The sequence below is a fragment of the Moschus berezovskii genome, chromosome 1, assembly GCF_049115385.1.
Source record: "Moschus berezovskii isolate FMDL1 chromosome 1, NW_MosBer_1.0, whole genome shotgun sequence".
Taxonomy (NCBI): Eukaryota; Metazoa; Chordata; class Mammalia; order Artiodactyla; family Moschidae; genus Moschus; species Moschus berezovskii.
This window is the reverse complement of record NC_142460.1, coordinates 121,229,739-121,243,070: the sequence shown is the minus strand read 5'-3', so window position 1 is coordinate 121,243,070 and position 13,332 is coordinate 121,229,739. Positions and strand designations below refer to the sequence as shown.

General features: G+C 35.9%; 1 protein-coding gene across 1 annotated transcript in view; it reads left to right on the top strand.

The window, feature by feature from the left end:
• Positions 1–13,332, top strand: part of LOC129551748 (uncharacterized) — a 691,626-nt gene that overhangs the window by 566,292 nt on the left and 112,002 nt on the right. Inside the window, exons 7-9 of the mRNA XM_088833084.1 lie at positions 5,089–5,208; positions 7,097–7,219; positions 10,719–10,856. Coding sequence (XP_088689210.1) covers positions 5,089–5,208; positions 7,097–7,219; positions 10,719–10,856 — 381 coding nt within the window. The remainder of the gene's footprint in view (positions 1–5,088; positions 5,209–7,096; positions 7,220–10,718; positions 10,857–13,332) is intronic.

Below are 13,332 nucleotides of genomic sequence, written 5' to 3'. Positions count from 1 at the left end.
TTTATTTCCTCTTCTTGTCTGATTGCGTGAGCTATGGTAGTACTATGTCGCATAAAGAGTAAGCATTTTTGTGTTGTTCCTAATCCCGGGGGGAATAATTCAGTATCATTAAGCATAATGTTAGTTATAGGTTTCTTGTATATGCTTTTTATTAGGTTGAGAAAGTTCTCACTGCTCCCATTTTCTTTTTGTCACAAATATTGTATTGAATTATGTCAAATTTTTTACATTAGTTAATATGATCATGTGAATTTCTTTTTTCTGTAAATATGAAGAATTACATTGATTTTGAATATTGCACCAGCTGTGTATGCTGCAATAAACCCTCCTTGGTCAAGCTGTATAATTTGTGTGTATATATATTACTGGATTCTATTTGCTAAAATTTTGTGAAGGATTTTTTGCATCTGTATTGATGAGTGATATTGGTCTATAGTATTTTCTTTTCTTTTTTAGAAATAGAAAGTCTTTGCTGGGCTTTGGTATCAGAATAATACTAGCTTCATAAAGTAGATAAGTTAAAAACTATTTCTTCTATTAAATTTTAGAATTGATGTTAATTCTTCCTTAAAAGTTTGGTAGGATTATTCAGTGATATTATCTAGGTTGGAAAGTTTCTCTTTGGGGAATGTTTAAATTATGAATTAATTTTTTTCAGATTTATAGAGCTATATACATTCTCTGTTTCATGTGATTGAGTTTTGATTGTTTGCATTTCTTTTAAGGACTTAGCCCATTTCATCCAAGTTGCCAAATTCAGCAGAATTGTTTGTAGTAGTGTCTTACTATACTTTTGATGTCATCAGGGTTTATAGTAATATCCTGTTTCATTCCAAACAGTGGTAATTTGTATTTTTTACTTCGTCAGTCACCATTGCCAATTTTATTGATCTAAGAACCAACTCTTTGCTTCAATAGTATTATCTATTTTTTTGTTTTTAATTTTATTGCTTTCTGCCCTCATTTTTGCTCTTTCTTCATTCTACTTGATTTGGATTTATTTTGCTCTTCCTATTCTGAGTTCTTGAAGTGGAAGCTTAGATTATTGATTTGAGATCACTTCCAATGGATTTAGTACCACAGATCTCTCTCGCTCTTTCTCTCCTTCTCATCACTGCTTTAACTGTGTCCTCAAATTTTTGGTATTGAATTTTTATTTTTATTCAACTTGATTATTTTTATTTCCCATTGAGATTTTTTATGGCCTATGAGTCACATAGAAAATGTGTTTTGTTTAGTGTTCTGGAGGCACTTGACAAGAATATATATCCTGCTGTTGTTGAATGTAGTGTTTTGTAAGTGTCAATTAGATCTTATGGGTTGATAGTGGCTTTTCTTGATGATTTTCTTTCCAGTTGTTCTGTTCTTAATAGGTGAAAGAGTAGAGATAAAGACTACAACCAAAATTGTGAATTTGTATATTTCTCCTTCATTTCTATCAGCTTTTGCTTTCCACATTTTGCAGTACTATTGTTTGGTGCATATATTTGCCTATGCATGCATGCACAGTCATGTCTAACATTTTGCGACCCCCATGTAGCCAACCAGGCCCCTCTGTCCATGGAACCTTTGAGGCAGGAATACTGGAATGGTTTGGCATTTCTTCTTCCAGGGGATCTTCCTGACTCAGGGATCGAACCTGTGTCTCTTGCATTTCCTGCATTGGCAGGCAGATTCTTTACCACTGTGCCACCCCGGAATCCCTACATTTAGGATTGTTATGTCTTCTTGGTGAATTGGCCCTTTTTATTATTCTTTTTTTATTATTATATAATGTCTCTGTCTCTGGTAATTTTCTTTGCACTGAGATCTACTTTATCTGATATTAATGGTGACATGTTGAACAGTGTTTATATGATATGTATTTTTTCCATCCTTTTACTTTTTACCAGCCTATATCATTATATTCAGAGTGAGTTTCATGTAGACAGCATATAGTTAGGTCATGTTTTCTAAGCCATTCTTCAAAACTGGGCCTTTTAATTGGCATAGTAAGTCATTTACATGAATGAAGTCATGTAATGACACTTGTTTGACATTTCTTTTTTTCTATTTATTATATCAGTTTTATTAAATTTTTCTGAATCTTTTCATGTCTTCCTAAACACTACTATAACATTTTTTTAGATTCCATTTCCCTTTATTCATAACAGTTTTGAATGTATATCTTTCCCTAGCTTTTTCCTTATTGTCAGGTATTATATTGTGTATAACTATTTACCAGCAGTATCATTTTTACCAGTTCAAGTGAAGTATGACACCTTAACTACTTTCTCTCTACTCTTTTCCATTCCTATATAATTGTTTAACTATTCAGTCTATGTACATTTAGAACCATATTAGACAATGTTATGTTTTATTCGGTTATTAAGTATAATTTAGAAGATTCATGAGGGGAAGTAAGGTTTATTGTATTTATATATGTTTCTCTATATATTGTAAATATAATGCATATATAATATTTTATATATATATGTATATTTCATATTTTTCTTATTCTTGCTCTTTCTTTCTTATGCTGTTGTTTTCTTTTTTTCTTGGTGCTCCACTATTCCTTCCTTTAAAAATAATTTCTTTTCTATTTAGAAAAAAATGACATAATTTCAGAATAGTCTGCTAGAGATAAATTCTCTTAGTTTTCCATCATGTGGGAATGTCTTGGTTTCTCCTTCATTCCTGCAGGGTAATTTTGCTGGGTATAGGATTCTGAGTTGTTTTCTTTTCATCAGTTGAAAAGTGTTGTCCCAAAATATGTAAGAGGAGAGAATAATCCCAAGCTCATTCCATGAGGCCAGTATTACCCTGATACCAAAATCAGACGAGTATTTCATAAAAAAAGACTACAGACCAAAATCTTATATGCCTGTAGTTGTGAAAATCCTCAGCAAAATACTAATAAAGCAAATCCAACAACACATAAAAGGAACTATACACTATGATCAAATCAGATTTATCTCAGGAAATCAATATGGGCTCAACATCTAAAAATTATGTATTTAAAAATATACCATATTAAAACCAACCTTATCATATCAATGCTGCTAAGTCACTTCAGTCGTGTCCGACTCTGTGTGACCCCGTAGACGGAAGCCCACCAGGCTCCCCCGTCCCTGGGATTCTCCAGGCAAGAACACTGGAGTGGGTTGCCATTTCCTTCTCCAATGTGTGAAAGTGAAAAGTGAAAGTGAAGTCGCTCACTCGTGTCCGACCCTTAGCGACCCCACGGACTGCAGCCTACCAGGCTCCTCCGTTAGCGACCCCACGGACTGCAGCCTACCAGGCTCCTCCGTTAGCGACCCCACGGACTGCAGCCTACCAGGCTCCTCCATCCATGGGATTTTCTAGGCAATAGTACTGGAGTGGCTTGCCATTGCCTTTTCCGATCATCTCAATAGATGCAGGTAAAAAAAAAAAAAAAAAGAAACTTGACAAAATTTAATTCCCTTTCATGATAAAAGAATTCACAAAACTAGAAATAGAGAACTTCCTCAACCAATAAATGGAATCTATGAGAAACACACAGCTAATATTTACTTAATAATAAAATGCTGAAAGCTACCCACCTCTAATCAGGAGTGAGGCAAAGATATCTGTTCATACCACTTCTATTCAGCATTGTACTGGACATTCTAGCCAAAGCAAAAAGGCAAGAAAACAGAAAGCATCCAGATTAGAAAAGAAGTAAAGTATCTTTATTTGCAGATGACTGGATCTTGTAACAAAAGTTTAAGGAATACACCTTAAAAAATAAAAGCTATTAGAATAATAAGGAAATTCAGCTAACTTACATGATAAAAGATCAAAATGTAAAATATCAATTGGATTTCTATACACTTGCAACTAAAAAATCTGGAGGTAAAATTAACAAATGATTCTAGTTACCATAGCATTGAATATGATAAAATACATATGAACATATTTAACAAAAGAAGTGCAAAAATTATGTAATGAAAACTATAAAACATTGTTAAAATAAGTTATATCCTAAAATAAATGGAAAGACATCTTGTGTTCATGGATCAGATAACCTAATATTGTTCAAATGGCAATACTCCCCAAAATTCTTGTACAAATTTAATTCAATCTCTCCCTACATAAAAGCAAGGAGCAGAACAATGTGTATTGTATCTGTGATAGATAGATAGAAGATGTTTGTATCACTTATATTTTCACGAAGTCTGAAATGGTTTGCAAGAAACTAATGAAAGCATGTAAGCATTTATGTCTGATAGTGGTTACATGATACTGGGTAAATGTGGGGACAAGTAGCTTTATTCATTGTTTTGCTTTTTTAATATTCTGTGCATTATTTTAAAAAAGGAAAAGGAAGCATGCAAGAGTAGATATTCCCACCCCAGCAGCTTATAATGTAGACAAGGCTGTTTCTCATACTTAGACCAGGATCACTGAACTCATGAATTCAACAAATAAGCTCTGTGTGGAGGTACTCTGGATAGGATGTGTGGCTTTACATTACTTTGGGCTTCCAAAGAATATGACTGAGGCTAAGAAAAGAGCAAGTAAGGGGAGGAGGTCAGAAGGAGGTCACTGACTAATTTCAGTGGGATGTGAACTTCTTTATTCCATCTCCATGGTAGCTGTAGCTAAGACTCTTCCATTTTACTCCAGTTGGCCTTTTCTTCACACCATGGTTGCTTATTCCAAGGCAGAGGAAATTGAGAAGAGGTGAAAGGTTTATATGAGGATAACTGCTATGCAAATGAGTAGAGTAACCACGGAGAGACGGAGAAAATAATGCAAAGGTGTGTGGAGGATTTCCTGTTGGCTCTATTTAACTTTGGGTACAAGAGCACAGCAGATAGACTTTTAAAAAGAATAAAATTGGCCAGTTCTTTGACTTTGATTCACGTTTAGATTTGTTCAGATTTTGGAATTCATATCAGAAAATGGGGAACCCTTTGTTAGATGAGTGTCATCTGAAAGTGGGAAAGACTTTCCAAAGGCTTTATCATCCTAATGTGAGAAGCCCTCTGATCACAGTTCTCTTGTATCTTTATCTACACTTCTGCTCTACACGTTTTTCTACAGTTAATGAATTACAAACTATCACTACTTAATTGCTTTTAGAGATGGACCCCTGCACGGGTGGGAATGGATGTGCCCACATCTGTCAGAGTGAGAATGGCGTGGCCAGGTGTGCCTGTCACCCAGGGTACCGACTATCTGAAGACAAAAAGGCCTGTGCCGGTAAGAAGCTGATGGATTAATTGGGTAATTGTTTGCAATTTTGTGGTAATTCAGTTTTGAATAGTCAGAACAGCTAGGAGAAAGGTGTTTTCATTTACGCTTAAAAAGAAACACTTATATTCTTATTTGATCATTCTGAAAGGTATTTTTTATCATACTATTCAATACAAAAGCTCAGTGAAATTTTTAGTTACAAAAATAATCTGGTGTAGTTTCAGAATTAATTCTTTTTGTTTTCTGTTTTTCATTCTGAAGTGAATTCCAAAATTAATATTTCAAAACTTTCCATAATTGCACAGGGAGTTTTTTATTATAGGCTAGAGAAGGTGGGGCTAACCTTTGAAAATCAAGTATGTGCAAATGAGTATTCTCAGAAGTTAGGAATAATTAAAACCAAAGAGAAAGAAACTCTAGAAATACAAGGTTACATATTTCCATTTCCTAGAAATAGCAAAACAGACATACTTCAGTTCAAAGATGAAAGTGATAAATTACTTCATGACCAGAACTGATAAATGAAGTCATTCCTGTGGGACTGTCTTTGTTTTAAGAACTTCTGAGAAATCACGGAATCCTTCATTTTTATCACGACATTTCTGTGAAATGAAAAACAGTTTATTGGGGTTAATTAAGAAAATACAAAATGTTTCCTGACTAATGTGACTGATAAATGCTTTGAGAAATTGAAAAATAATTAGACATAAAAATTAGTATTAAGTTAGTTTTTTTTGTCTTTAAGCCAAAAATAAGATAAAACTTTCTGTGGATTGTTAAACATACTTTTCTGACAGAGAACATTTATGCTTTGGTCCTCTGTTTACGTAGAACCTACCTTGCTCTGTATCTGGCACAAAATAGGATCTTAATAAATGCCTGTGGAAAATTGAGAAATATATATATAGCCATAATTTGTAGAATATCTTTTTCAAATATTTATTTTGATATCTGGTGCATTATTCCTAAAAAGACTGTCCCCAAAGTTACTGCCTACTTAGAGTTTTGTAAATGTCTTAGAAAGATAAGCATTTCTCTTAAATTAAGAGAGAGTGGGAGTGACACACAGGACAGAGTTCTAAATGATGATGAAACCTATCCATTTAAGGCAGGGGTGGAGTAAGGGGAGCATAAACTACCTGGGACACAAAATGTTATACTGAATAGACTTGTCTATTGGTGTTGAGAAGGAGAGGGCACCAGGTTTTAAATGGCACTGTGACATATACTATGGATTGCTACTTAAGAAGACTCCAAATCTGCATTGTGTGGGGCCACTTGTACTGTCTTAAGTCAGAGAGATACCAATTTTGGTTAAGAATTTGATATATATTCACAATGACAAATTAAAGTGTTCTATCTGTATTTTTAGGGGATAGAAAAGGTCTATTTTTGTTTGTTTTCTCTTTCTTCAAATTAATAGATAGCAGTAGTTTTTCATGGGGCTTCCCAGGTGGCTCAGTGGTACAGAATACATGTGCCAATGGAGGCAATGTGGGTTCAGTCCCTGGGTTGAGAAGATCCCTTAGAGAAGGAAGTGGCAACCTACTCCAGTATTCTTGCCTGGCAAATCCCATGGACAGAGGAGCCTGGCAGACTATAGTCCATGAGATCATGAAGAGTTGGATACAACTGAGCAACTAAATAGCAATAAGAAGTAGGTTCTAACAGAAAAAAGTGTTTAAGAACATGAATGAGACCTACCACAGAGTTCTTGTCATTTTACATTGGTTTATTTGCAAATATGGAGCCTATGTGATATTTTACTGTTATATTTGTTGGCATTGTTGTCAGGGGTTGAAGGGGAGGGGATGCTTTCGTTCATGTTTATAGTTTGTAAATAAGTCTTAATTCCAGCTCCAAAGACATAGCTCCTGTGTATCTTTTTCTGCAGACATAAATGAATGTGCTGAAAGGCTTGCTCCCTGCAGCCATCACTGTGTGAACACAGTGGGATCTTTCACTTGTGCCTGCCAACCTGGTTTTGAGCTGGGAGCTGATGGAAAACAGTGTTACAGTAAGTGACAGTGATCGCAGCCCAGGAATGTGTGGCATTTTACAAGTATTAAGCAAGAGTAATAAAAGGGTTGTGCTGAATAACTTGCCAAAATAAGAGCTCCTTAGAATGTTTTCCACTAGAGTAGGGTGGGAGTGGTAGCTTAGAAGATCCACCCCCTCATTTTAATTCTGTGACATCAGAGCTCAGAGTCCACAGAATGTGGTCAGTATCATGATCCTCTTTGTAGGCCACAAGGACTAAGTCTCAGGTCTTCTGGATGGGGGCTCTCTTGGACCGATGGGTCTCCTTTGTGAAGAGTCTGTCATCCATCACCACCTCTGTCCTGCAATATTTATTGGACACTAGTAACTCCAGTGTAAAACTCAGGGGAAAGGAGCCAACAAGAAAGAAACAACCAGCAGAGTGAGGGCCAGCCCTAGATGGTAGTAACACATCTGATTTCTGATCTCAGCTCCAAAGATGCCCTTCCCAGTTCTCTCCTATCAGGGCCAAAGTCCAAAGTTCAGTGATACAAAATTAGTCAATGACTGAACTAGGACTTGAACTGGTGTCTCTAAGCTCCAAATATATTATCCTTTTAACTTTGTTATGTGTTTATATACATCACACATCTCTTGATCGGCTTTGATCATGAAGAAGAATAAAGATAGTGACAGAATAAATCAGCTAGTGTTCCTATGTAATCTCTCATGAAGAGACGGTCTTAAGGTCACTAACTTCTTCATTCTCCTCCACTGCATAAAGCTCTACGTTTATTTAATGCTTGGGTTGCCAGTGTAGCCGTAAGTTCTGTTGCTTTATTTCTACTGCTTAAAGACAAGGCAGTTTTGCTGTGGTGATATTTATCTTTTAAAGAGCAAACTAAATAAGATGAGAGGGAAGAATTAACTACTAATTAGGATATAACTTTTTCCAAAGTGAGTCTTTCTCTTGGTGCCCCGAGGAGTTCTTTCAGGCAGAGAGAAATGTCGATGGATTTTTCTGTACTATTAATATTTTGGCTTTTTTAATGTGGTCAGAGGTTTAGGAGATGAGGACATGTTACAGATGCCTGAAATAAAAACTCCTGCAATCAGACTGGTGCATTCTCAGTTATCATGAAAGAGGGGGCCATTATTGCTAATGAGTCATGAGGTTCAAGCCTTCATAGAATTTACTTGGGAAAGCAATTTGCCCTAGAGTTGAATACATTTGGTTGAAGTGTATTTTTACATTTATTTCCCTTATGTGACTATTTGGCTAAGTTCTTTGTGTAGCTCTCACCAGACCTCAATATTTACTAACTGACATACAAAACTTTCTTGGTGAAAATGAATGTTTCGAAACTTGCAGGTGGAGTAATGTTTTCAGAACATGGTCATATTTAACAATAAATTATGTGTTCTTCATATAGCAGCCTATTTTAGGCAAATATTGTTTTAACTTTTTCCTAAGACAATGATATTTTGTACCTATGTCATTTCTTTTCAGAAGTTCTCAAAATACTGTATAGTATAAATGCTGAATCCTCAATATGTTCTCTGAATGAACTATCACTATCTGGTGGTTAGAAATTTAAAAATTCCAGTTCCAGCATGGTTAAATAAAACTTTCTACAACTACCAGGCAATATATAATGAACTTAAATTCCATACACATTTAATGCATATTTAATATATTGAGCAAATAATGATTATTTGCTATGAGAAACCACAGGGATCAGTTTTTAAACTTTGTAAAGCATATTTTTAAGTATGATAGTTTAACTGTATCATCCATATCAAAAAAATTTACTTCTGGTAGTAAGTTATAGGTGAGTATGCACTTGTTTTAGCCTTGTACAGTTTTTGTGAGGTTCCAATAATATCATTTATATTTAAAGTAAATTACCTCCAGCAATCTTAGAGCTGCATTGATCACAGGAGAAAAACAAGAATCAGAGCCAAAATTTGAAATATGTCTCCCTAAAGAGTATATGTTAACATATTGTGAAAAATATCAGTTCCCTTAATTATTTCAATCTTTCCTTTAGCTTTCTCATTTAGCTCAGCCCTAAACTAGCTGTTTCTAAACCCAAAGGCATTCTTATTTTCAACAATAAATTGATTAGCATAATCCTTCTTTTGCTTATTCAATCATTCAAAACCTATTTTTGCACATCTGTTGTGAGCTGGGTAGTACAAGATGATGAAGACACAGAGGGATGGGCCCAAAGACAGAGGTACGTCCTGGCTGCTCTGGGATACATAAGGCTGCTGCCAACCACAGACAGGAGGCTGAGGTCCGGGAGCGTGATTTCTGTACCGTAACCATACAAGAAAAATAGCAGATACCTCAGCAGTTTGAATGGTAATATAGGTTCTCAAGGAATGCCACAATCCTGAGTGCCTTTGTTCTGTTCTTTCCCATCTTTCTTCTTTCAAAGGATTCAGGAGGTAAAAATGGAAGGAAATGAACCAACGTAGTCACTCTCATTAGAGATGTGTCCAAGCAACACAAATGAACAATAGAGACCAATGGTGAAAATAGCAGATTATCTAATTCCGTATTTTTCACAATGATTCAAAGCATTCTTTTATTTTTCATTTTCTCACTTAGAAAATGATTGATTATAATACCTGTGTGCTCAGGAAAACTGGCATCTGTATATTGAGGTGGATGTCCCCTCAAATGCCCCAAATTAGTGGCATGTACCACAATCAGCAAATTGGTGTTTGAATTAATAGGATGTTTGTATACAAAGTGACTCTTGTATACATCATAACTATTAACGTGATGCTAGTTACATATAATCAGCTAACTCATTCGTTTTGTGTTCTTACTTTTGTTACATTATTTTGTTCCATACATTTTTAACAGTGCTCACAGCCTAGGAAAGGGGCACATATTAACATACCATTAGTTTGAGAACAGATATGTCAACTGACAAACTATTTGCTTTCTGATCATTGATTCAATACACACACACACACACACACATATATATATACCCTCTGAAAATACCAAAAATTGCCATAGGTAAGTATCCTTTAAGATGTGTTTAATAACCACTGGTAGACTCATTACCTTTCTGTATCACCTTGTCATTTTAATATTATTTATAGGTTTATTATTATTTTGATGTGATATAAATATGTACAGGGCTTCCCTGGTGGCTCAGATGGTAAATAATCTACCTGCAATGCAGGAGACCAGGTTCAACCCCTGGGTGGGGAAGATTCCCTGAAGAAGGGAATGGCTACCCAGTATTCTTGCCTGGAGAATTCCATGGACAGAGGAGCCTTAGAGGGCTCAATCCATGGGGTCACGAAGAGTCAGACATGATTGGACAACTAACACTTCAGTGTTAGATATGTACAATGCTTAATAGTCCTCAAACTTTTATATACTCAGAGTGTTGACAAATTTCCAATAAAGTTTGTTCTCTTCCCAACAGAGAGTGTGTCCCCATTATTGCCATGTATTCATATTTCTCTGTTGTTATGCTAATAATCCTCCCTTTGCTAGTTTTGGAAAGGAATTGAATTGGAAATTGTCAATAGCTGTGAAAAGAACAATGGTGGTTGTTCCCATCACTGTGAACATGCAGTTGGTGGGCCCCGATGCTCTTGTAACCATGGACACCAGCTTGATTCAGATGAGAAAACGTGCATAGGTAATGTATGGTGAACGCTATCTTCCTTTAGAGATTGCTCTGGATTCATTTAGCCCTTTCTTCTCTAATACTTGGTGCTGTAATGTAGCCACAACTCTCAAACTACAAGTAAAATGAACAGTGTCTTTGGCTACTGGATAATGTAAAAGAAATATTTATTGACAGAAGATATCATAGTGTTTCAAGATACTTACTTTGAAGTTAAAGGAGATTTAAAACTTATTAGCGATATATGTGACTTAACAGTTTTATTTCTGGAAAATATTCCAAGGCTTATCTAACCATCTAATGTAATTTGTAATTCAAACAACAAATGCTGCCATCCTAATTCTCTCCACCTCAAGCAGAAGCAAATCATGTTCATTGGTTTTCAACTTGGTGATAATTTAGGTACATGTTCACCCTTGACATGGAAGGTAGCTACATTCCAAAAGTAAACGTTAGAAGATATTATTCTTTGGAAAACCCAGCTCAAAGCCATTGGAAAGGATAACTTTTTCAACATATTATTAAAACATATCACTGGAGACAATGTGAAGAATAAATTCCACCCCAGTTTGCTCCATAGTGAAATGTTTAATCTAGAACTTCTGAGAAAAAGAAATCAGTTCAGTTCAGTTCAGTCGCTCAGTCGTGTCCGACTCTTTGCAACCCCATGAATCGCAGCACACCAGGCCTACCTGTCCATCACCAACTCCCTGAGTTCACCCAAACTCATGTCCATCAAGTCGGTGATGCCATCCAGCCATCTCATCCTCTGTCATCCCCTTCTCCTCCTGCCCTCATTCCCTCCCAGCATCAGGGTCTTTTCCAGTGAGTCATCTCTTCGCATGAGGTGGCCAAAGTATTGGAGTTTCAGCCTCAGCATCAGTCCTTCCAATGAACACCCAGGACTGGTCTCCTTTAGGATGGACTGGTTGGATCTCCTTATAGTCCAAGGGACTTGCGAGAGTCTTCTCCAGAACCACAGTTCAAAAAGGAATATCTACCAAAAATTGGGAGAGTGAGCATCTCTAGTTTTCCTACTCCTGTAAGAAATTCCCCCGACATCACTCTTTCCCTCTTTCTCAGCCTCCCTATCGTTAGAAGCTACTATTTTGCCTCAGACTTTCCTGGTATACTGTCGCATTTTTAAAAAACCTCTTGAATGAAAGAGCATGTTTTCCTTTATTTACATAACAAACTTCCCAAGGTGAAGTTTCCTACAAACCTTACAGACCTCAGACCTCAGTGTGACCAGGTATCAGCGCATAGTAGTCATTCAGCAATATGTTGGGGCTTCCCAGGTCATACAGTGGTAAAGAATCCACCCGCCAATGCCGGAGGCACAGGAGACTAGGGTTTGATCCCTGAGTTGGGAAGATGCCCTAGAAAAGGAAATGTCAGTTCACTTCACTATCCTTATCTAGAAAATTCCATGGATAGAGGAGCTTGGCGGGCTACAGTCCATGGGGTTGCAAAGTGTCAGACACAACTGAACTACTGAACGTGAACATCAAACTAAATTACTCTGTGCACTGGGTCTGAGAGCACCTACAAGCCTCTGAAACAATTTGTCATCATTTGAGAATTAGGATACCCTATTTGTATGTTTTCTTTTGTGATGTTTTATCACAAAAATATTTCTTAAAATTATGAGTACTAAAAAAAAAAAAAAGACTTTGACCATCTAATACTACTCAGTGTAGTTCAAAATAAATTGAAGTACCATAAGTGAAGAGGTGAATTTCAAAAGCCTAAGTTGTTGGGATTTTTTTAGTTTGGCACTAATGTGACAGAGTAAACTTTAAGGGATTTTAAAGTATTTGGGTTTCATAAGTTTTTAAACCAAAGCAATGTTTTTGCTTGTTATTTCTTAATCCAACATCACCTTCTGCATTTTTCTCAGAGTTTACAGTGGTTAGCTTAATGAAGCCAGTTGCTTGCCTTACACCTTCTTATGTAATGAAAAATATGCTTATAGATTTCTACCTTGCTAACATTTGGATCTCTGGAAAAAATAAAGAAATTTTTTTCTTTTTTCCCTCTTCCCTTCTTCCCTCCCTCCCTTCCTTCCTTCTTATCCTCTCCTTTTGAGTGTTCGGTAAGGGAAACTGGAATTTTGTGAAGCCTTTTGTTTGCAGCTTATAATTTGATATCTTTCCTGATTCTTTGAAAAGTACAATTTGGTAAAGTTCATATTTACAGCCAGCAAAAATCGCATCTGCCAGGGTCAAAATATAGAAAATTGCATATTTATGAGATTTTAGCAGTCAACATGATGACATTATTTTGTTGATGGCTCAAGTATATTTCATTTTCCATCAATAAATAACACTCATTCCTAAAAGCCAAATATTCTCTAGAGTAAAGGCAATGATTTGTTTGGAGTGTGCACATACATAGTCTGCCTACTTGCCTGAGAACAGATTAAGGGCATGAAGGCTTTGTAAAAACATTCATGCATGAGAGAAATAATTTTCTTTTTACCTTATTT